The sequence below is a fragment of the Elgaria multicarinata genome, chromosome 3 (assembly GCF_023053635.1).
Source record: "Elgaria multicarinata webbii isolate HBS135686 ecotype San Diego chromosome 3, rElgMul1.1.pri, whole genome shotgun sequence".
Classification (NCBI taxonomy): domain Eukaryota; kingdom Metazoa; phylum Chordata; class Lepidosauria; order Squamata; family Anguidae; genus Elgaria; species Elgaria multicarinata.
In genome coordinates this window covers 160,024,599-160,049,329 of record NC_086173.1, presented here as the reverse complement: position 1 = coordinate 160,049,329, position 24,731 = coordinate 160,024,599, and the positions used below count along the sequence as shown (strand labels likewise).

The 24,731-nt window shown below is 46.9% G+C and overlaps 2 protein-coding genes across 2 annotated transcripts in view; one reads left to right on the top strand and one right to left on the bottom strand.

Annotated features, from left to right (window-relative positions):
* Nucleotides 1–16,933, bottom strand: part of LOC134396123 (uncharacterized) — a 176,166-nt gene extending 159,233 nt beyond the window's left edge. The window contains 2 exon segments of the mRNA XM_063122484.1: nucleotides 11,865–13,055; nucleotides 16,715–16,933. Of these exon segments, the coding sequence (XP_062978554.1) occupies nucleotides 11,865–13,055; nucleotides 16,715–16,727 (1,204 nt within the window). The 5' untranslated portion in view covers nucleotides 16,728–16,933.
* A 4,132-nt stretch (nucleotides 16,934–21,065) lies between these two features.
* Nucleotides 21,066–24,731, top strand: part of LOC134396263 (zinc finger and SCAN domain-containing protein 2-like) — a 43,956-nt gene continuing 40,290 nt past the window's right edge. The window contains exons 1-2 of the mRNA XM_063122684.1: nucleotides 21,066–21,152; nucleotides 23,092–24,053. Coding sequence (XP_062978754.1) covers nucleotides 23,244–24,053 — 810 coding nt within the window. The 5' untranslated portion in view covers nucleotides 21,066–21,152; nucleotides 23,092–23,243. The remainder of the gene's footprint in view (nucleotides 21,153–23,091; nucleotides 24,054–24,731) is intronic.

Here is a 24,731-nt window from a genome sequence, read left to right as displayed (position 1 = left end):
GTGAAGGCCAGACAGCAGTGCAACATTCATTTTATAATGGAGGTCTGGTTAAAGAAAAGTAATTCACAACCTAGCTGAGCAAGGCGGTCTACAAGGATACGGGGCGGAGAATGTGGAGAGGGAGACATTTTTCTCCCCCTCCCACAGTAATAGAACCCAAATGGGGTCCTGTCAAGGAGCTGATGGGTGGGATGGGTGTGAAATTCGGGACAGTTCAAAGGAAGGACTTCGGCTCACAGCACAGAGTCAAACTCTGGAATTCACCAGCACAAGATGTGGTGTTGGCCACCGACTGAGATGGCCTGAAGAGGCTGTTGGAGCATTTCCTGGAGGGGAAGGCTATCGAGGGCTACCAGTTTTGAAGGCTAAGTCCAATCACCAGGATCAGAGGCAGGAAGCCTTTTGAAACCGGTTGCTGGGGAACATGGGCGGGAGGGTGCTGTTGCACCATGTCCTGGTTGTGGGTCCCTGATCGACAGTTCTTTGGCCACTGTGTGAACAGAGTGCTGGACTAGATGGACCCTGGGTCCGATCCAGAATCAGGCCCCTTCTTACGTTCTTCTAACCATTTCTACCGCTGCTGAGAAAACCAAGAGGTCTTTCTGGTGTAGGTTTTCTGACCAAGACTCATTTCATCACAAACTCAGGAAGGAATCTGGGATCTAAACTGACCGCTTCCTCCAAGACCCTTCCTGGCGTTGAGGCCCCTGCCTTCTCCATGGCTCGGCCCAAAAGGAGTTCAGCGACTGGGAGGTTACTGAACCACCTCCCAAAGGGTCCCTCGGTCCAAGGCTCATATCTGCTGATGCCTCTGCTTCTTCGGCCACCCCAAGGAATGGACCTTCCCCCTTTCTTTCCTGCCAGGAGAGGAGATACCAGCTGGGAACAGGGAGGTCTTTGGGAGAAGGCAGAAAGGGAGACGTTCATTCTGTCCCTTTGCTCTGTCCCAAACATCCAGAGCATCTGAAGCCCCTCCTGTCTACAGCAGCCCAAAACAGGGTCAGAAGATGGAGGCCATCCTCACAATGCAGGTGAACACCACTGTTAATCTGATGCTAAAAGGGTTAAATTATGCTGCAAGAAGAAGGCTGAATGAGAGAGCTGAGCATGCTCAGATATCCACTAGGAGGGGGAAAAACCTGTTTTGAGATCTTGTGCACCTGCTGATAAGAGAAGGTCCTCACTAGAAGTTGGGCTTGGAAAGTCATAATACTAAGCAAACGTGACACTTGGGAGGAGGTGTTTGGGCGGATATGACCAAATATGTCTGAAGAACACGAGGTCAAAGAAGATGTCCTATACGCCAATCAAGATAGTACGCCCCAATGGCAGCCATGTTTCCTAGGTCCCCATGAGTATAACACGTGAGACGTTGGGGAGGGGGAGACACCTAACTTCCGATTGGTGAATGGGTGGTCTAAGCACGTGTTCGTGCCAATGGTGATTGGGAGATGGTGGTCTCCTCACTCTTGGACCCCCACCTTAGGGCCAGAACAAGTGTATAAAAGCACAGGGAGCAGAGCTGGAAGGCAGAATTTTTAAAATTATTTTATTTTTTGGAATTTGGTTATTTGCTTTTCAACTTCACCTTGGACATTTGGAGTGATGCAGTTGAGTAATTATGAATTTCTTTATGCCGATAGACTTTGGGACTTAGAATATTTCCCTGAAAGTTTAGATTCTGGGACTTGGACGTATTTTCTGCAGCTGGAACTTGAAATTATTTCCAATTCTTAGAAGTTCTCTGACTTCTGCTTTTCCTCTTCACATGCCCAGAGGAATTTAGTAATGCTTCAGTATAGCTTTTAGATTCAAATAGTGTGCAAGAGGAAGAAGAGGGAGGGTTAACTGCTATGTTTTAGTATAATTATTATTATTATTATTATTATTATTATTATTATTGTAGGAAGTGTTTTAGTTTAGCTTTAAACCACAAGTAACAAACAGAAGCGGATAAGGAGGAGTCATCACAATGCTAGAAGCTTATTAGCTAAGTTTGTAATACCTGCTTTGGCAACAATCTTGTATTTGCATTTCATTCTCTTTTCTTGTAACCAGAGAGAGATTGTATAGTATATAACCACCATGCCAATGGTTTTGCAAGTTTTACAATAGATTCTACTTTACAATCACGTCTGCGGTGACGCTTGTCGGCTGGGATTAAATGTTTGTCTGTTTGGATCAGCACTGGTTACCCACTGGGGTGTTTCGGACCCATTTGGTGTAGGTTCTGAGGTTAAAAAGGACCGAAAATACAAGCATGACACAGGGGGTAACTGGAGATAGCAGGGGAGGGGGGAGCCCGGGGGTTCCTCCCAATCCTAAGGTGCTCAGACCCAAAGCTTCCTCTGGATCACAACCAGAGATGGGCGAAGAGGTCAGAGCTGTGACCCACAGCCTTGAGGTTTTTTGGTTTTTTTAATATAGATTTATTGGAGGAAGGGGCCCTTGCAAATTTGAGAATCAGTTTCTGGTGCTTCAGGGCCCTGCATATTTAAAACTCATTTTTAAAATTCAGTTTCTGATGTTGGAGAGCTTGCATAGTTTTAGAAATCACCACCTGCATGCAGCGTTACAAGGACCTCATTCAGCAACCAAGGGAATGGAAGCAACCCGAAGCAAAGGGGGGCATATTTTAGGAAAGCGATCCTTGTTATTCATACTCACATCCAGGCACCATGTGGGGTGGGGGGTGAGCAGCCCAAGCCGGTGGGGGCCGGTGGGGGACTATGGAGAGGGTCCCCTTTGCTGGCGGATGTGACGCCTCTCCGCCGCTCTTGTGAACCGGCCCAGTTCTGATCCTGGGAGTCTTCTGGGTCCCACCCTGGGCGGCTCCAGAGCCGAAGCACTACCCCTGCGGAGGAGGCTGCCTGGCCTTGCGCTTCCCCTGGCTTGCTCCTGCCTGGGTTCCGGTGGAATTGTGGTAGGTGTATTGCATGCTGGGAGTTGTAGTAGAGGCATGGAGGGGAGCTGGGAGGGAGAGGAAGTGGAGGGTGGAGTCTGGCCGATGGGAGCCAGTGTTTGCTGGAGTCTCAGTTTTAGTGTGGGCTGAGAAGAAAGTAGCATTTCAGTAGGGTGACCGTATGAAAAGGAGGACAGGACTCCTGTATCTTTAACTGTAATGTAGAAAAGGGAATTTTAGCAAGTGTCAATTGAAGAGGGTGGAATTCCCTCTTCATCACAACAGTTAAAGCTGCAGAAGCCCTGCCCTCTTTTGTATCTGGCCACTCTACTATAGCTAGTGTAGCTTTAACTGTTGTGATGAAGAGGGCATTTCACCCACTTCAATTGACACCTGCTGCAATTCCCTTTTCTACATTACCATTAAAGATCAGGAGCCCTGTCCTCCTTTTCATGTGGTCAGCCTAGAAAATTTCAGAAGCTGTCTCTGGCATCTGAAGATGCTTGCAATGCAACAGTTCCTCGCATCCCCCCTTCCCCAAGGGCTCCTCTCACCCCTGGGCTTGGTCGGTCCCTCTGCTGAGTGTTCCCCAACGTCGTCTCGGTCTCCTGTATCAAATCAAGCAGCCGCAGGGAGAGGAAGCAACTCACAGAAGAGCCTCTGCTCACTACATCCCTGCAGAGGAGATGGGCAGGGTCCCTGGGGCAGAGTCCTCGCACAGGCGAGAAAGAACAGACCCCCCCTCCTCCTCCTCCAAAATAAAGACCCAGCTTGTTCTGCCAGGATGCTGAAAGTCAGAGGACGGATGTGACATACCGGCTCTTCTCTCTTTGTAGAAGATAATTTGAGCTGATTTTTGTGTGCAGGAGAATTTCAAATGGGGAATCAGTTTTGCATCTTTCACATTATTTTATTATTATTATTATTATTGGGCTACTATCTGGAACGACAGTGTTGACCATATGAAGCCCCTCCTGTATAGCAGCCCAAATCAGGGTCAGAAGAAGGAGGCCGTCCTCACAACGCAGGTGAACACCACGACACAGGGGGAAACTGGAGACAGTGGTGGGAGGGGCAGTCAGGGGGTTCTTCCTACTCCTAAGAAGCTCAGACCCAAAGCTTCCTCTGGATCACAACCAGAAACAGTCAAGAAGGGCAGAGCTGTGCCTCACAACCTTGAGGTGTTTGGTTTTCTTAAAACAGATTTATTGGAGGAGGGGGGGTCCCTGAATCTTTTAAAATCTACTTCTGGTGCTTCAGGGCCTTCCATATTTAATAAAATCTTTTTTGAAATTCAGTTTCTGCTGTTGAAGAGCTAACATAGTTGTAACCATCAATTGATACAGGAGTAGTTCCTTGCATAATTAAATAAAATACTTTCCCAGTAAGGTTGGGTCCTTGCCTGTTTTGAGAAATCAATTTGTGGTGCGGTGAAGAGTTCCTCTTTCTCACAATTCAATAATTCATCATGCTATAATAATGCCTTGTGTAGGCCAAGCATAAGGTCAGGAAACACATGCAAGCATTGGAGACCCCCAGGTCTCTTTGTGACCCTTCGAGAAACTGACCAGGCCAAGACCCCCCTTAGTTTCATCAAGGTTGCATCAGATGCTGCAACCTTGATGAAACTAAGCAGGGTCTAGGCCTGATCAGTTTCTCGAAGGGTGACTGTATCAATAGGTAGAACTAAGTGAGACACACAGGAAGTTAGATGGAAGAAGAAGTCAGGGACAGACTTTGATTGAAGGAATACTCGCCCAATCAGGAGGTGACACGGCAGTCAGTGACTCAGCACTCAGGAGTCAGTCAGGGCTGGAGAGAAGTTAGTTAGAAGCTATGTTTGTTTGAGGCAATAAAATTTTTATTTTTATATAATACTGCATTCCTCATTTGCAACAAACCTATCTTTGAAACAGTGACTACCTGCAAACCCCGTGTTCATTGATTCCTGCACTGAGCAGGGGGTTGGACTCGATGGCCTTGTAGGCCCCTTCCAACACTATGATTCAATGAGAAGATGTTATCCAATTCTTTTTTTAAAAAAATTATTTAATACTTCAACATACATCCATACAATAAAAACAATACTACATAATACATAATTTATTAGATAACATTTATTTATTTATTTATTTATTTATTTATTTATTACATTTTTATACCGCCCAATAGCCGAAGCTCTCTGGGCGGTTCACAAAAATTAAAATCATCATAAAACAACCAACAAGTTAAAAATACAAATACAAAATACAATATAAAAAGCACAACCAGGATAAAACCATGCAGCAAAATTGATATAAGGTTAAAATACAGAGTTAAAACAGTATAATTTAAATTTAAGTTAAAATTAAGTGTTAAAATACTGAGTGAATAAAAAGGTCTTCAGCTGGCGACGAAAGGAGTACAGTGTAGGCGCCAGGCGGACCTCTCTGGGGAGCTCCTTCCACAACCGGGGTGCCACAGCGGAGAAAGCCCTCCTCCTAGTAGCCACCTGCCTCACTTCCTTTGGCAGGGGCTCACGGAGAAGGGCCCCTGTAGATGATCTTAAGGTCCGGGTAGGTACATATGGGAGGAGGCGTTCCTTCAAATAACCTGGCCCCAAACCGTTTAGGGCTTTAAATGTCAATACCAGCACTTTGAATCGGGCCCGGACCTGGACTGGCAGCCAATGAAGTTGTAAAAGGACTGGCGTAATGTGATCTCGCCAGCCAGTCCCTGTTAGTAAACGGGCTGCCCTGTTTTGTACCAGCTGAAGCTTCCGGACCGTTTTCAAAGGCAGCCCCACGTATAACGCATTGCAGTAATCCAAACGAGAGGTTATCAGAGCATGGATAACTGTAGCTAGGCTATCACTGTCCAGATAAGGGCGCAGTTGGTATATCAGCCTAAGCTGATAAAAGGTGCTCTTTGCCACTGAGTTCACCTGTGCCTCAAGTGACAGTTCTGGATCGAAGAGCACCCCCAAACTACGGACCCGATCCTTTAGGGAGAGTGCAACCCCGTCCAGGACAGGGCAAACATCACCTCGCCGGACAAATGAACCACCCGCTAACAGTACCTCCGTCTTGTCTGGATTGAGTCTCAGTTTGTTAGCCCTCATCCAGTCCATTACCGTGCCCAGGCACTGGTTCAGAACAGTCACTGCCTCACCTGGGTTTGATGAAAAGGAAAGGTAGAGCTGGGTGTCATCCGCATATTGATGACACCTCAGTCCACATCTCCGGATAACCTCCCCCAGCGGCTTCATGTATATGTTAAACAGCATAGGGGATAAAATAGAGCCCTGCGGAACCCCATGGCTTAGGAGCCACGGCACAGAGCAATAATCCCCCAGCACCACCTTCTGGAATCGGCCATCCAAGTAGGAGCGGAACCACTGCAACGCAGTACCTCCAACTCCCAGTTCAGACAACCTATCCAGAAGGATACCATGGTCGATGGTATCGAAGGCCGCTGAGAGGTCCAGGAGAACCAACAGGGTCGCACTCCCCCTGTCTCTCTCCCGACAGAGGTCATCCCACAGGGCGACCAAGGCAGTTTCTGTTCCAAAACCAGGCCTGAAACCCGATTGAAATGGATCTAGATAATCCGTTTCATTCAAGAGTGCCTGGAGTTGTCCTGCAACCACCCGCTCAAGCACCTTGCCCAGGAAAGGGATATTAGCCACCGGCCTGTAGTTGTTTACATCTTCCGGGTCCAGATTAGGCTTCTTCAGGAGTGGTCTAATTACCGCCTCTTTTAAAGAGGCCGGCACCACTCCCTCTCTCAAGGAGGCATTTACAACCTCCTGGACCCAGCCGGCGATCCCCTCCTTATTTGATGTAATGAGCCACGAGGGGCAAGGGTCAAGCACACAGGTGGTCGACCGGACTTGGCCAAGCACCTTGTCCACATCCTCGGGCCTCAATAACTGAAACTCATCCAATAAAACTGAGCCGGACGGCGCTCTGAACGCCTCTACTAGTGGTGCTGCATTAAGTGTGGTGTCCAATTCATGACGAATCTGAGCGACTTTATCTTCAAAGTGCCGTGCAAACTCGTCACAGCGTGCTACCGAGGGTTCAACTATCTCACGCCCTGGCCCAGAGTGTAACAGGCCACGAACCACTCGGAAAAGCTCCGCCGGACGACACCGAGAAGACGCAATGCTGGTGGAAAAGAACTGCCTCTTTGCCACCCTCACCGCCACAGAGTAGGCTCGATAGTGAGCTCTAGCCCGTGTTCGATCAGACCCAGCACGAGTTTTCCTCCACCTGCGTTCTAGCCGTCTCCCCTCTTGCTTCATCGCCCTCAGCTCAGATGTATACCAAGGAGCTGACCGGGCTCTGCTCAGAGGGAGAGGACGCTTGGGCGCGATCGTGTCAACCGCCCGAGTCATCTCTGCATTCCACAGAGCGACCTGGGCTTCGACAGGAGCACCGGCCATATCAGCAGGAAAATCCCCCAGAGCCCTCTGGAATCCATCGGAGTCCATTAGCCTCCGGGGGCGGACCATTTTAATAGGCCCCCCACCCTTGCAGAGGGGAAAGGCCGCCGAGAGTCTAAACCTCAGTAGGAAGTGATCCGACCATGACAAGGGGGTAGATGTTAGTTCCCCCACTTCCAGATCACCATCCTCCTGTCCAGTCGAGAAAACCAGATCAAGTGTGTGTCCCTTTGCATGTGTTGGGCCGATGACATGTTGAGACAGCCCCATGGTTGTCATGGCAGCCATGCAGTCCTGAGCCGCTCCGGATACAGCAGCCTCGGCATGGAAGTTGAGATCCCCCAGAACCACCATCCTGGGGGTCCTCAACACCAGGTCCGAGACAACCTCCGTCAGCTCAGGCAGGGAGACTGTTGGGCAGCGGGGTGGACGGTACACCAGCAGAATCCCTAATCTGTCTCGAGTACCCAACACACAGTACAAACACTCCAGACCAGCACTCGACTGAACAGGAAGCGTAGAGAGGGAGATTGTATTCCTATAGACCACGGCAACCCCCCCTCCCCGGCCCTCGTGTCTGTGCTGGTGCTGCACCGAGTACCCAGGAGGGCAGAGCTGGGTGAGAGCAACCCCACCCAGTTCACCCACCCAGGTCTCAGTGATGCATACCAGGTCAGCCCCCTCATCCACAATCAAATCATGGATGAGGGAGATTTTATTCTGGACTGACCTGGCGTTCAGCAGCAGCACCACCAGACCCGAGAGCAAGCTGATATGGCCACCAGGAACTATCCGGTTGGGGTAGGAACCAGAAGAGGGAATAGCTGTAAGGAATCTATCCCCTCTTCTCCTCATCTGGCCTGTTCCTCCCCTAGCACCATACCTCCCCCTACCCGTGACCACAGTTATGTGGGCATCCCCGTATCCCCCAGAGCTCCCCAGGCACATATTAAAAAGTAATTAAAATGTATTTTACAATTTGCTGCTGGTTGGCTGGTTGGAGATCTTGCAGGTACAGTAGTATGGTATCTCCTATGTGCGCCGCAAAGTGCGGCGCCAAGTGCGCACTCTGCGCCGCACTCTGCGCGTCGCCGAGGCGCGCGCCGAGGCGCAGCCTCTGGCAGGCTGCAGATGTACCTGTTAGGGAGAGGTGGAGCACTCAGTCAGCTGACGCCCAGCAGGTGAGGGGAGAGACTGCAGAGGGAAGCCCCAGCAGTCCCTGTTCTTCTTTCCCCCCCACCAGCCAAACACACCCCACCTTCCCAGCCTCTGGCAGGCTGCAGATGTACCTGTTAGGGAGAGGTGGAGCACTCAGTCAGCTGACGCCCAGCAGGTGAGGGGAGAGACTGCAGAGGGAAGCCCCAGCAGTCCCTGTTCTTCTTTCCCCCCCACCAGCCAAACACACCCCACCTTCCCAGCCTCTGGCAGGCTGCAGATGTACCTGTTAGGGAGAGGTGGAGCACTCAGTCAGCTGACGCCCAGCAGGTGAGGGGAGAGACTGCAGAGGGAAGCCCCAGCAGTCCCTGTTCTTCTTTCCCCCCCACCAGCCAAACACACCCCACCTTCCCAGCCTCTGGCAGGCTGCAGATGTACCTGTTAGGGAGAGGTGGAGCACTCAGTCAGCTGACGCCCAGCAGGTGAGGGGAGAGACTGCAGAGGGAAGCCCCAGCAGTCCCTGTTCTTCTTTCCCCCCCACCAGCCAAACACACCCCACCTTCCCAGCCTCTGGCAGGCTGCAGATGTACCTGTTAGGGAGAGGTGGAGCACTCAGTCAGCTGACGCCCAGCAGGTGAGGGGAGAGACTGCAGAGGGAAGCCCCAGCAGTCCCTGTTCTTCTTTCCCCCCCACCAGCCAAACACACCCCATAGAATATATGACATATATTCTAGCTTATTCTATTAACATAATCATACTTAACATAAAAGTGCACCCCCCACCACGGGATCTCATTCCTGTTTCCAAAATCTCATTGCTTCTTCTGGAGGTGCTTTCCCACTCCCCTTAGATAATACAAATTCTAGGAACTGTTTCCATATTCCCCCAAAATCATTCGTTTTTATCATTCCTCGTCTAACTTTTATATTACATCTTAGTTTATCATTAATAGCAACATCCCATATTTCTTTATACCAATCTTCTATATGATAATCCCCTTGAACCTTCCAGTTCCTAGATATCATTAATCTTGCTGCTGTTAACAAATTCGTTATCAATTCTTTTGTCCCTTGATTACAATTTAATTCTCCATATAATGATAACAATGCCACTATAGGTGTCTCTTCAATCTCCATTCCTAAAATTTCTTTTATCTCATTAAACACCATTTTCCATAATTTTTGTACAAATTCACATTCCCACCACATATGTAAACACGTTCCTTTTTTTTTTTACAACCTCCCCAGCAATTTGCTGAATTCAACTTATTTATTTCATTTAATGTCACTGGGGTTAGATACCACCTCCATACAATCTTATAATAATTTTCTTTTATCCTCACAGACATATTTCTCAACACTCTTTGTTTGCATATTCCTTCCCAGCTCTGTAGCTCTATTTGTTCCTTCAAGTCAGTTTCCCAAACTATCTTGCCAGTACTTTCTGTCTCCCCCTTTTCAACTAATATTCTATATATTTCACTCGTTAACCCTTTTATTAATTTATTTTCCCTTTTCTCGTTTTCTTTTTTTAAGATCAGCTCCTCAAATTTCATAGTCGCTCTACACTCTCCATTATCCTTTAACCATTTCTTCGTCCATTGTTCTAATTGGAAATAATTTAACCATGTTAAATTTCTCTCTTTTAGACTGATGAAGCCCCGGAGGACTCACACGAGGAGAACTCAGCATATACTGATGGCAACGAAAGGCAACAAAACCCATCTTTTTCATGTTGAGATTCCTGGGGAGCAGAGGCTGGTGGCTCTGGTTCCGGTGGGCCTCTGAATCCATCCAGGCTTCAGTCCGATATAAAATGAACTAGCGTAAAATTGCAATATAAAAGCTGAAAACTACAACCAAAAAGAAAAAGAGAAAAAAAAAGCCTAGCAGCAATAGAGGGATTTAAAATACAATAAGAGATTTAAGACAACAGAAGTTACATGCATTATCATAGGAACAGTCACAATATGAATCTTTATGTATTTATTTGCCATATTGGTCTAAAACAAATTCCAGAGTGGTGCACATAGGAATAAAACAGTAAAAAGAAAGAAGATACAAAACAGAAAATTGGATTTTGTTGAATTTAAAACAAACGAACAATATCAACAGTGGCTGGTCAGTTGAGGAAGGCTTCCTGGAAAAGAGTCCTTTTCAGAGGAGGCAGAAGCAGCCTAGTGTTGCCACCTGCCTAACCACAAGGGGCAGGGAGTTCCAAAGGGAAGGGGCCACCACACTGAAGGCTCTTCTCCCGCTGGACTCCAATCGGGACAAAGGTCCACGTGGAGCCACCGGGAGCCGGTCCTCCAATGACCTCAGTCCCTGGGGCAGGGTGAGAGGAGAGAAGGCGCTTTCTCATGGATCCCGATCCCAAACTGTTTAGGGCTTTGTACGCTACCCTCTTAAACCAGGCCCTGTACCCGATACGGAGCCAGTACAGTCCCTTCAGCACAGGAGTCACATGCCGAAAAGGAGCAGCCCCAGACAGCTGCTGCGTTCTGCACTGGCTCCAGCGTCCGGAGCACCCTTAAGGGCAGCCCCAGATGGAGCGCATTGCAGTCATCCAGCCTTGAGGTTCGTAGCGCCTGCACCTCTGTGGCCATGCCATCCCTGTCCCGGACAGGGTGCTTTAGTCAGCTCTTTATCGTTCAATGTGGGCGGTGTGGATGAAACCGAGTCCACTTCTGCTCAAACCTGGAAACCAACTGATCATTTTCCTAATCAGGCAGGAGCATCAGAGAAGGCTTCTGGCTCAGCACATTCACATATTTCTCGCGGTGATCAGCTGGGTGGGTTTGCCACCCTTCCAGGCATATTTCGTACAACGTTCTCAGGAACTTGCAAGATGGGGCAAGAGACGAGGCCTTTGGGGCTACTGATTCCACCGCTTGTAACAAAAAAGAGCAGCTTCGCTTGAACAGACTGCACGCGCCTGTCCAGGAGAAAAGACACCTCTGCGGTGCAGCTCCACCAGTCTCCTGATCGCCCCCCAAGGTCTTTGGGAATCTGGAAATGACCACAGCGCAGGATACCATACGACACACAGAAGGCCATTTGAAGATCTTCCTTCTTTCCGGAAACTGCTGGGATTGAAAAAAATCCTTCCTGTGTCTGTTCCTTGATGTGATTTCAGGTACTTATAATGTTGGAAGTTCTTCCAGTCTACAAAGAAATGCATTTAAAGGATTTCTCCCTATAGTGGATTCTTTGATGCTGTTTAAAGTTTCTATGGTGAATGAAGCTCTTCTTGCACTCTAAGCATTTATAAGGCTTCTCACCAGTGCGAATACTTTGATGTCTTCTAAAGGTTGTATGGTCACTGAAGCTCTTTCCGCATTCTAAACATTTATGGGCTTCTCTCCTGTGTGGATCCTGTGATGGGTGTTAAGGTTTGAGCTCCGATTGAAACTCTTCCCGCACACTAAGCATTTATAAGGCTTCTCGCCTGTGTGGATCCTGTGATGGGTGTTAAGGGTTGAGCTGTACCTGAAACTCTTCCCGCACTCTAAGCATTTAAAAGTCTTCTCGCCTGTGTGGATCCTTTGATGGTTGTCAAGGTTTGAGCTGTACCTGAAACTCTTCCCACACTCTAAGCATTTATAAGGCTTCTCCTCTGTGTGGATCCTGTGATGGGTGTCAAGGCCTGAACTCTGAGAGAAACTCTTCCCACACTCTAGGCATTTATAGGGCTTCTCACCAGTGTGGCTTCTGTGATGATTTTTAAGGCTATTTCTAGAATTGAAACTCTTCCCACACTCTAAGCATTTATAAGGCTTCTCCCCTGTGTGAATCCCGAGATGGTTGTTAAGGGTTGAACTGTGTCTGAAACTCTTCCCGCACTCTAAGCATTTATAAGGCTTCTCGCCTGTGTGGATCCTGTGATGAGTGTCAAGGCCTGAACTCCGACAGAAACTCTTCCCACACTCTAAGCATTTATAAGGCTTCTCCCCTGTGTGGGTCCTTTGATGGGTGTCAAGGCCTGAACCCTGACTGAAACTCTTCCCACACTCTAAGCATTTATAAGGCTTCTCGCCTGTGTGGATCCGGTGATGGGCGTTAAGGTATGAGCTGTGACTGAAACTCTTCTCGCACTCTAAGCATTTATAAGGCTTCTCGCCTGTGTGGATCCCGAGATGGGTGTTAAGGGTTGAACTGTGTCTGAAACTCTTCCCACACTCTGAGCATTTATAAGGCTTCTCTCCTGTGTGGATCCTTTGATGAGTGTTAAGGTCTGAACTCTGACTGAAACTCTTCCCACAATCTAAGCATTTATAGGGCTTCTCTCCTGTGTGGATCCAGTGATGGGTGTTAAGGGCTGAACTCTGACTGAAACTCTTCCCACACTCTGAGCATTTATAAGGCTTCTCTCCTGTGTGGATCCTTTGATGAGTGTTAAGGTCTGACCTCTGACTGAAACTCTTCCCACACTCTAAACATTGATAAGGCTTCTCTCCTGTGTGGATCCTGTAATGGGTATCAAGTTTTGAGCTCCAATTAAAACTCTTCCCGCACTCTAAGCATTCATAGGGCTTCATGCCTTTGTGAATTCTTTCATGCAGCCTCCCATCAGCTGAAAGAAGAAACCAAAGAGATGGTTATTTCAATTATCAGAGGAGCCGATGATAATCAAGAGAACTGAAAACTAGTGTGGCCCACAAATTCATTTTTTTTAATGTTTACAGGTGGCCTTTTAGGACATAGTGGCCTGGTCTGCACATCATGCAGCAACTCTGGGTAACCCTGAGCATTCTGGTGTGTTCAAGCCTCATTGCGGAAGGAGCAAGAACAAAGCCCTGGTGATGAGTGTGGCTAGTGGGAGGAGGGGAGAGATCCAAGCTGGGAACAGGGAGGCCGTTGGGAGAAGGCAGAAAGAGAGAGAGAGAGAGAGAGATACACGTTCCTTCTGACCCTTCACTTGAATAAACTCATCGTGAAGGCCAGACAGCAGTGCAACATTCATTTTATAATGGAGGTCTGGTTAAAGAAAAGTAATTCACAACCTAGCTGAGCAAGGCGGTCTACAAGGATACGGGGTGGAGAATGTGGAGAGGGAGACATTTTTCTCCCTCTCCCACAGTAGTAGAACCCAAATGGGGTCCTGTCAAGGAGCTGATGGGTGGGATGGGTGTGAAATTCAGGACAGATCAAAGGAAGGACTTCGGCTCACAGCACAGAGTCAAACTCTGGAATTCACCAGCACAAGATGTGGTCTTGGCCACCGACTGGGATGGCCTGAAGAGGCTGTTGGAGCATTTCCTGGAGGGGAAGGCTATCGAGGGCTACCAGTTTTGAAGGCTAAGTCCAATCTCCAGGATCAGAGGCAGGAAGCCTTTTGAAACCGGTTGCTGGGGAACATGGGCGGGAGGGTGCTGTTGCACCATGTCCTGGTTGTGGGTCCCTGATCGACAGCTCTTTGGCCACTGTGTGAACAGAATGCTGGACTAGATGGACCCTGGGTCCGATCCAGAATCAGGCCCCTTCTTACGTTCTAATGGTTAACCGTTTCTACCGCTGCTGAGAAAACCAAGAGGACTTTCTGGTGTAGGTTTTCCGACCAAGACTCATTTCATCACAAACCCAGGAAGGAATCTGGGATCTAAACTGACCGTTTCCTCCAAGACCCTTCCTGGCGTTGAGGCCCCTGCCTTCTCCATGGCTCGGCCCAAAAGGAGTCCAGCGACTGGGAGGTTACTGAACCACCTCCCAAAGGGTCCCTCGGTCCCAGGCTCATATCTGCTGATGCCTCTGCTTCTTCGGCCAAACAAGGAATGGACCTTCCCCCTTTCTTTCCTGCCACGAGAGGAGATCTCAGCTGGGAACAGGGAGGTCTTTGGGAGAAGGCAGAAAGGGAGACGTTCATTCTGTCCCTTTGCTCTGTCCCAAACATCCAGAGCATCTGAAGCCCCTCCTGTCTACAGCAGCCCAAAACAGGGTCAGAAGAAGGAGGCCATCCTCACAATGCAGGTGAACACCACTGTTAATCTGGTGCTAAAAGGGTTAAATTATGCTGCAAGAAGAAGGCTACATCAAGTGAAATATCAATGATCTGATCTGGAATGGGGTAGCTTGAGTGAGGGTTTTGGGAAGATATACAAGTCCCCCTGAAAGACCCCAGACTCATATCTGAAATACCCCCAGAGGTATATTCCAGACCCTTGAGCCATGGCGCTGAAAACCTTGAAGTTAACTCCATGCTAATTAATGTTATACCATTAATTAAGATTCTAGCTAAGACTTGCAGGACTGTCTTTGAAGAAAGGGGGGGAAATCCACAGTGGACTTTTACAAACAGCTTTGTAGAGCATGTTCAAGGCCACAGTGAGCTGAATGAGAGAGCTGAGCATGCTCAGATGTCCACAAGGAGGGGGAAAAACCTTTTTCGAGATCTTGTGCACCTGCTGATAAGAGAATGTCCTCACTCGAAGTTGGGCGTGGAAAGTCATAATACTAAGCAAACGTGACACTTGGGAGGAGGTGTTTGGGCGGATATGACCAAATATGTCTGAAGAAGAACACGAGCTCAAAGAAGATGTCCTATACGCCAATCAAGATAGTACGCCCCAATGGCAGCCATGTTTCCTAGGTCCCCATGAGTATAACATGTGAGACATTGGGGAGGGGGAGACACCTAACTTCTGATTGGTGAATGGGTGGTCTAAGCACGTGTTCGTGCCAATTGTGATTGGGAGATGGTGGTCTCCTCACTCGTGGACCCCCACCTTAGGGCCAGAACAAGTGTATAAAAGCACAGGTAGCAGAGCTGGAAGGCAGAATTTTTAAAAATTTTTTTTTTTTAATTTGGTTATTTTCTTTTCAACTTCACCTCGGACATTTGGAGTGATGCAGTTGAGTAATTATGAATTTCTTTATGCCGATAGACTTTGGGACTTAGAATATTTCCCTGAAAGATTAAATTCTGGGACTTGGACTTATTTTCTGCAGCTGGAACTTGAAATTATTTCCAAGTCTTAGAAGTTCTCTGACTTCTGCTTTTCCTCTTCACATGCCCAGAGGAATTTAGTAATGCTTCAGTATAGCTTTTAGATTCAAATAGTGTGCAAGAGGAAGAACAGGGAGGGTTAACTGCTATGTTTTAGTATAGTAGAAAGTGTTTTAGTTTAGCTTGAAACCACAAGTAACAAACAGAAGCGGATAAGGAGGAGTCATCACAATGCTAGAAGCTTATTAGCTAAGTTTGTAATACCTGCTTTGGCAACAATCTTGTATTTGCATTTCATTCTCTTTTCTTGTAACCAGAGAGAGATTGTATAGTATATAACCACCATGCCAATGGTTTTGCAATTTTTACAATAGATTCTAACTATGGTGTTGGAGGAAAATTCTGAGAGTGCCTTGGACTGCAAGAAGATCAAACCAGTCCATACTCCAGGAAATAAAGCCAGACTGCTCACTTGAGGGAATGATACTAAAGGCAAAACTGAAGTACTTTGGCCACATAATGAGAAGACTGGATACCCTGGAGAAGAGGCTGATGCTAGGGAAAGTGGAGGGCAAAAGAAAGAGGGTCCGACCAAGGGCAAGATGGATGGATGATATTCTGGAGGTGACAGACTTGGCCTTGGGGGAGCTAGGGGTGGCGACGGCTGACAGAAAGCTCTGGCGTGGGCTGGTCCATGAAGTCATGAGGAGTCGGAAGCGACTGAACGAATAAACAACAACAACAACAACAACAACTTTACAATCACGTCTACGGTGACGCTTGTCGGCTGGGATTAAATGTTTGTCTGTTTGGATCAGCACTGGTTACCCACTGGGGTGTTTCGGACCCATTTGGTGTAGGTTCTGAGCTTAAAAAGGACCGAATATACAACCAAGACACAGGGGGTAACTGGAGATAGCGGGGGAGGGGGGAGCCCGGGGGTTCCTCCCAATCCTAAGGTGCTCAGACCCAAAGCTTCCTCTGGATCACAACCAGAGAAGGGCGAAGAGGACAGAGCTGTGACCCACAGCCTTGAGGTTTTTTGGTTTTTTTAAATACATTTATTGGAGGAAGGGGCCCTTGCACATTTTAGAATCAGTTTCTGGTGCTTCAGGGCCCTGCATATTTAAAACTCATTTTTAAAATTCAGTTTCTGATGTTGGAGAGCTTGCATAGTTTTAGAAAACACCACCTGCATGCAGCGTTACAAGGACCTCATTCAGCAACCAAAGGAAGGGAAGCAAAGGGAGGCATATTTTAGGAAAGCGATCCTAGTTATTCATACTCACATCCAGGCACCATGTGGGGTGGGGGGTGAGCAGCCCAAGCCGGTGGGGGCCGGTGGGGGACTATGGAGAGGGTCCCCTTTGCTGGCGGATGTGACGCCTCTCCGCCGCTCTTGTGAACCGGCCCAGTTCTGATCCTGGGAGTCTTCTGGGTCCCACCCTGGGCGGCTCCAGAGCCGAAGCACTACCCCTGCGGAGGAGGCTGCCTGGCCTTGCGCTTCCCCTGGCTTGCTCCTGCCTGGGTTACGATGGAATTGTGGTAGGTGTATTGCATGCTGGGAGTTGTAGTAGAAGCATGAAGGGGAGCTGGGAGGGGGAGGAAGTGGAGGGTGGAGTCTGGCAGATGGGAGCCAGTGTTTGCTGGAATCTCAGTTTTAGTGTGGGCTGAGAAGAAAGTAGCATTTTCAAAAGCTGTCTGTGGCATCTCAAGATGCTTGCAATGCAACCGTTCCTCGCATCCCCCCTTCTCCAAGGGCTCCTCTCACCCCTGGGCTTGGTCGGTCCCTCTGCTGAGTGTTCCCCAACGTCATCTCGGTCTCCTGTATCAAATCAAGCAGCCGCAGGGAGAGGAAGCAACTCACAGAAGAGCCTCTGCTCACAACATCCCTTCAGAGGAGATGGGCAGGGTCCCTGGGGCAGAGTCCTCGCACAGGCGAGAAAGAACAGACCCCACCTTCTCCTCCTCCTCCAAAATAAAGACCCAGCTTGTTCTGCCAGGATGCTGAAAGTCAGAGGACGGATGTGACATTACGGGCTCTTCTCTCTTTGTAGAAGATAATTTGACCTGATTTTTGTGTGCAGGAGAATTTCAAATGGGGAATCAGTTTTGCATCTTTCAGATTATTATTATTATTATTATTATTATTATTATTATTATTATTATTATTATTATTATTATTATTATTATTGGGCTACTATCTGGAACAGCAGCGTTGACCAAATGAAGCCCCTCCTGTATAGCAGCCCAAATCAGGGTCAGAAGAAGGAGGCCGTCCTCACAACGCAGGTGAGCACCACGACACAGGGGGAAACTGGAGACAGTGGTGGGAGGGGCAGTCAGGGGGTTCTTCCTACTCCTAAGAAGCTCAGACCCAAAGCTTCCTCTGGATCACAACCAGAAACAGTCGAAAAGGACAGAGCTGTGCCCCACAGCCTTGAGGTGTTTGGTTTTCTTAAAACCTAGATTTATTGGGGGAGTGGGGGTCCTTGAATCTTTTAGAATCAACTTCTGGGCTTCAGGGCCTTCCATATTTAATAAAATCTTTTTTCAAATTCAGTTTCTGCTGTTGAAGAGCTAACATAGTTGTAACCATCAATTGATTCAGGAGTTGTTCCTTGCATAATTAAATAAAATACTTTCCCAGTAAGGTTGGGTCCTTGCCTGTTTTGAGAAATCAATTTGTGGTGCGGTGAAGAGTTCCTCTTTCTCACAATTCAATAATTCATCATTCTATAATAATGCCTTGTGTAGGCCAAGCATAAGGTCAGGAAACACATGCAAGCATTGGAGACCCCCAGGTCTCTTTGTCACCCTTCGAGAAACTGACCAGGCCTAGACCCACTTAGCTTCATCAAGGTTGCAGCATGATGGAACCCTGGGAACCCCGTGTTCATTGATTCCTGCATTGAGCAGGGGGTTGGACTCGATGGCCTTGTAGGCCCCTTCCAACTCTATGATTCTATGAGTAGATGTTACCCAATTTTTATAAAAAAATTATTTAATACTTCAACAAACATTAATACAATAAAAACAATACTACATAATACATAAATTATCAAATAACATTTAATAACATATATTCTAGCTTATTCTATTAACATAATCATACTTAACATAAATTACTTTGCTCTGAAGCTGACAAGTTAACAAGGCCTCTTGACCCACAGACTGCTGTCAAAATAGGCCAGAAGCCGAAGCTGGAAGGAGGCCTGGTGTTAACCGATGGCATCCTTGGCCAGTTGCCGGGGCCCACAGCTGTGATGATATCTGCCCACCCCCCCACACACACATCATTGGGACGCCATTTAAAAATACCCACAATGCCCCAGAGTGATGCTATGTCACAGCGACATCATGGGGAATGCCAGCAAAACAGGAAGGGCCCCACTACCTTAAGAGGTGGGAAAATTCAGGCCAGGTAGAGAGAATCTGGCCAACCCAGAGTGCCCATCCCTGGCCCAGTCCACATGGCTGTGCCCCCTTCTCCTAGCACCCCCCCCTTTTCACCACACACGATCATTTGGTGGTTTCCTGCCTTTTTGTGCAAACGTCATGCTATTCTAAGAGGTTTCAATGCCTCTCCTAAGGCTTAGTTGCTGCTATTATGAGCCTGAAGCTAAAATATGCTGGAATTTTATTTTTGTAATTTTGTCCCTGACCCAGTTGCCTTTGGCCTGGCCTGTTTTGCTTTGACCCTTCCCCCAGATTGTGTCTCCGCCTCCCCACGGAACACAGTGGGGCTTCTTTCCATGTCAGCATGCATGGGGTTGCATCTGAATCGTCACACAGATCGTGCACCTCTGCTCCATTCACTTCCATGCAGACAGGTGGAGATTTTACCACTCTTAGGGCGGAATTCTAAGCATGTTTAGACAGGGGAAAGAAGTCCTACAACTCCCAGCATTCCCTATACAACATGGCTGGGGAATGCTGTGATTTGTAGTCCCCCCCGTTTTAAACATGCGTGGGATTGCGCCTTTCCTAGTGCAAAATCAGCTGAGGTCCCAAATCAACCCGGAAACCGAAGGGACATGCGTGACTAAAACCGTTCTATCTCTATGGGCCAATAGTCGCTCTCAGTGTTAGACCGGCTCTTGGGTGTCTATCATAGAGACAGAAAAAGTTAAGAGTGATATATGGGCTAAATTGATGGTTTCAATGTACTTCTTTTTAATAATACAATACTACATTTATTTTTTACCTGCCTCTCCCTCTGGATTGAGTCCGGGAACAAGATTAAATACAATATATTACATAAAACTAGTTAAAAGTGCATATAAAACTAATGAAATGTTAAAAAAGGGTGACACTATGAGAAGGAGGACAGGGCTCCTGAATCTTTAACAGTTGTATTGAAAAGGGAATTTCATCAGGTGTCATTTGTATACATGGGAACCTGGTGAAATTCCCTCTTCATCACAACAGTTAAAGCTGCAGGAGCCCTGCCCTCTTTTAAATCTGGTCACTCTAGTATAGCTCCTGCAGCTTTAACTGCTGTGATGAAGAGAGACTGTCACCAGGTTCTCCATATATACAAATGGCACCTGCTGAAATTCACTTTTCTATGCAACTGTTAAAGATATAGGAGCCCTGTCCTTCTTTTCATATGGTCACCCTATTTTAATATTGTATTGGTTTAAATGCTCTTTTAACTAGTTTTATGTAATATATTGTATTTAATCTTGTTCCCTGCCTCGATCCCTGCTTCGAAGCCCAGTGAGATAGAGTGGCCATATGGAACGGAGGACAGGGTGCTTGTATCTTTAACAATTGCATAGAAAAGGGAATTTCAGCGGGTGTCATTTGGATGCGTGCAGCACCTGGTGAAATTCCTTCTTTATCACCACAGTGAAAGCTGCAGGAGCCCTGTCCTCTTGACCAGATACAGAAGAGGACAGGGCTCCTGCAGCTTTCACTGTGGTGATGAAGAGGGAATTTCACCAGGTGCTGCATGCATCCAAATGACACCTGCTGAAATCCCCTTTTCAATACAACTGTAGGACATTCCAAATATCGCACGAGTTGTTTTAAAATGTATATTGTCTATTTTTGATTGTATTTTATGCTTTTTATGCTTTTAAATTTTGTATATTTCTTTTTAATGTTCACTGTTTTTAACTTTTGTAAACCACCCAGAGAGCTTTGGTTGTGTGGCGGTATATAAATGTAATTTTATTATTATTATTATTATTATTATTATTATTATTATTATTATTATCTGTTAAAGATACAGAAACCCTGTCCTTTTTTTCATAGGGTCATCCAAGCAGAGATATTTTTTAAATGTGAAAATGCTAAGGAAAATAATTGGATTTCACACACACACACACACACACACACACACACACACACACACAATTAGAAAGAGAATAAACTCCCCTCTTTGCTGCTACCTTTGTTTCTGCGTGGAAACTGTGTGGCCACCCAGCTGAGGATAAAATTCTGAATTTCTCCGTTGATCTCTATGGACGTCTCTCACTAAAAATGGCTTTTGCAACGTGAACCCGGAATTGACTATCCGGACAAATGAGATGCATCATTTCAATTTGCTCTCGCTCTCTCTGTACTCTATGAGTGTGGGTTTTTTTAAAAAAAAAATCTCTATGGTCATTTCCTTTTTCTTCTAATGTGGGAAATCCAAGCGGAGTTTGAATTTCTCCAGCGCGGTCAAGGCTAAATTGAAGAAAAGGGACAGGGGAAAAACCTTGTTGGAGAGATCAGGTGAGTTGATAGAAATTCTTGGAACTCTTGTCCTGAGATCTGGTATGTTTTCTCCTGCAGTGTCTTGAGAACTAGTTCATTCCTTAGAGCAGCCTCCATGTAAATATACACCTATTAGAGGAAGCAGCAGCGATAACCTTGCCTTCCTTAACCGGGTGTTCTCCAGATGTATTAGACTACAACACCCATCATCCTCACCCAGCAGGGCCAATGATTCTTACATTTTATTTTTTTCTTACCAACGACTTCCATCTGCACATGATTAGGGTGACCCTATGAAAAGGAGGACAGGGCTCCTGTATCTTTAACAGTTGCATAGAAAAGGGGATTTCAGCAGGTGTCATTTGTATATATGGAGAACCTGGTGAAATTCCCTCTTCATCACAGCAGTTAAAGTACACTAGCTATATTAGAGTGACCAGATTTAAAAGAGGGCAGGGCACCTGCAGCTTTAACTGTTGTGATGAAGAGGGAATTTCACCAGGTTCTCCATATATACAAATGACACCTGCTGAAATTCCCCTTTCAACAAAAGTGTTAAAGATACAGGAGCCCTGTCCTCCTTTTCATAGGGTCACTCTACACATGATATGCCTCTGTGGAATACTTATATACCATATACTGCAAAGTAATTATATTCTTTTAATTCTATACCCGTATTTCTTTGATTGTAAGACGCCATCGATTGTAAGATGCACACTAATTTCAGTACCGCCAACAGAAAAAAACCAACCACCTAAGACACACCCGTGATTCTAAGACGCACCCCGTTTTTAGAGACGTTTATATGGGGGGGAAAGTGTGTCTTAGAATCGAAGAAATAGGGTAACTACTCTACACCTAAAAAGATTCCCCAGTAGTGGACAATAAAGGGCGAAGAGGAATCGAAATCCAAATGAATAAAAATATTTAAAATCAAGTTACACCAATAAAACCATGGCCGGTCATTCAGGAAAAGATTGATTATTATTATTATTGTTGTTATTATTATTGTGTTTACACACCGGATCTTTTTTTTTCTTTTTGAAAGGTCGTTTAAACTAAAACAAAGTCTTTCGCATATAATTATATTTAATTTATTTATTTCTTGATTTGACATTATTTTGGAGCGCCTTTAACCCCCTACAAGATGAAAACAAAAAAGAGCTAGGCGATCAACACTATGGTGCTTTTTTTTTTTAAAAAAAAAATGTTTTCTAGTTCTTGTATTTACTCATGAAATCTTAGTATCTTTTTTAAAAATGTGTATTTTGTCCACTTATTTATTGATTTTAAAATTATAAATGGAAAAAGGTTATTAAGGGAGCGGCCATAGATAGGTGGAACCAGGCTTGTTGCTAAGTCGGGTCTCATAGGGCCCTGGACTTGGATCTATTTCCCAGGGCCCCGGATCTGTTCCAAAAGTCCTGGGTGTCCATTGACGCCAACGGAAAGGTTTTTCTCTCTGCTTAATTGCCAGATAATTCTCCAATCCCCACATCCTGCAATACCCTTCGTAAAACTCTTTCTTTGCATGGCCGTTAAGCTTAGGAAAAGAACTTTTTTTCTGCTAGTTTGGGATGATCTTGAACACGATGCAAAGAGGCAGCTGGACAGCCACCTGTCAGGGATGCTTTAGGGTGGATTCCTGCACTGAGTAGGGGGTTGGACTTGATGGCCTTAGAGGCCTCTTCCAACTCTACAATTCTAGGATTCTAGTCCAGTTTGTCTAAATTCGTTTGAGTTTTACCCTTAAAGGCAATCTAAAAACCATTTCATAGAAAAATAACATAAATTCTTCTTCAAGTATGGCGTCCAGAACCGTTCACAGCACTCCAGATGTGGTGTGACAGGCGCAAGATGAGTGTGTTATTATTATTATTATAAGTAATAATAAATTTGTAAAAATTGTTCGTGAGGTTTACTCTTTTCTTTCCCCACCCCTTCCAAAACCCCTCAGGAAGAAGCACCTCTCTCTTGTTGAGAATTTCACATTTTGACCACAAAAACCTGGAAACGTTTTTCGCATTTTGCAACGAGGCAGAGAAAGATTTTTTTACTCAGCTGGCTGCAAGGGCTCCTATTTAGCCCGCTGTCAGCTTGGAAGGGAAAATGGCCACCGGCCAAGGCGATACATCGGCCTTGAACCTGTCACTGGAGGCTGTGTTGAAACAGAGAATGAAAGTGGAGGAACCTGATCCGGCTGAAGCGGAGGAAGAGGCCAGAAAAGGCCGAATTGCTGTCCGGGCTGAGAGCGTTAAGGGATTTTGGGAAAGAAACGTGTTGGATCGTTTGAAACGGGAGCCTCAAAAGGGGTTACCACAGCCATGGGAAGCCCAACTGCAGGACTTCCTGAAAGCAATGGAGTCTTCCCATTCAGAAGAGAGAAACCCACGTCAAATAACTTTGGCGTTAAGGGACGAGGCCCAGACCGCCCTGCCCTCTTCTGAGGGAGGAATGGATACCAGGAGGAGAGAGAAACTGTCCCAGCTCCTGTCAGGCTCCAGCAAAGAAGCCTCACAGGTGGCAAACAGCCGCTTGACCAAAGACAAGGAGGATTCTGGGAAAGTGAAGGAAGAGGTCCTGGAGGAGGAGGAGGAAGAGGAGGAGGAGGAAGAGGAAGAGGCTGTCAGCCATGACACCCGGCGTCAGCGCTTCAGGCAATTTGGCTACCAGGAGGCTGAGGGTCCCCGAGAGGTTTGCAGCCAGCTCCGGGAACTTTGTCATCGGTGGCTGAAGCCGGAGAAGCACAGCAAGGAGCAGATGTTGGAGCTCGTGATCCTGGAGCAGTTCCTGGCTGTCCTGCCCTCGGAGATGCAGAGCTGGGTCAGGGAATGTCGCCCGGAGACCTGCGCCCAAGCGGTGGCCCTGGCAGAAGATTTCCTGCTGAGGCAGAGAGAGGGCAAGAGAAGCAAAGGAAAGGTGAGAGGATTGGATAGGGCCAATACTCCAGGAGAGTTTTGAAGATGTAATAATAGAATAATGTATGAGAAGCCTTCTAAGTACTTGACTAGTTCATTCTCAAGAGCCAGCGTGGTGCAGCGGTTAGAATGTTAGGCTGGGATTTGGGAGATCCGGGTTCAAATCCCAACTCGGCCACGAAGCTCACTGGGCGACTTTGGGCCTGTCGTTGACTCTCATCCTATTCTACCTCACAGGGTTGTTGTGAGGATAAAATGGAGAGGAGGAAGACCCTATAAGCCAGCCTTCCTCAACCTGGGGCGCTCCAGACGTGTTGGACTGCATCTCCCAGAATGCCCCAGCCAGCTGGCTGGGGCATTCTGGGAGTTGTAGTCCAACACATCTGGAGCGCCCCGGGTTGAGGAAGGCTGCTATAAGCCATCTTGGGTTCCTTGGAGGAAAAAGGGCGGGATATAAATGTAATAATAAATAGGGAAGGAAAGGAAAGGAACCTCTCATGCAAGCACTGAGTCATTACTGACTCTTGGAGGGACGCCAGCTTTCGCTGACGTTTTCTTGGCAGGCCTTATAGCGGGGTGGTTTGCCGTTGCCTTCCCCGGCCGTGATTGCCTTTCCCCCAGCTAACTGGGGACTCATTTTACCGACCTCGGGAGGATGGAAGGCTGAGTCAACCCGCGC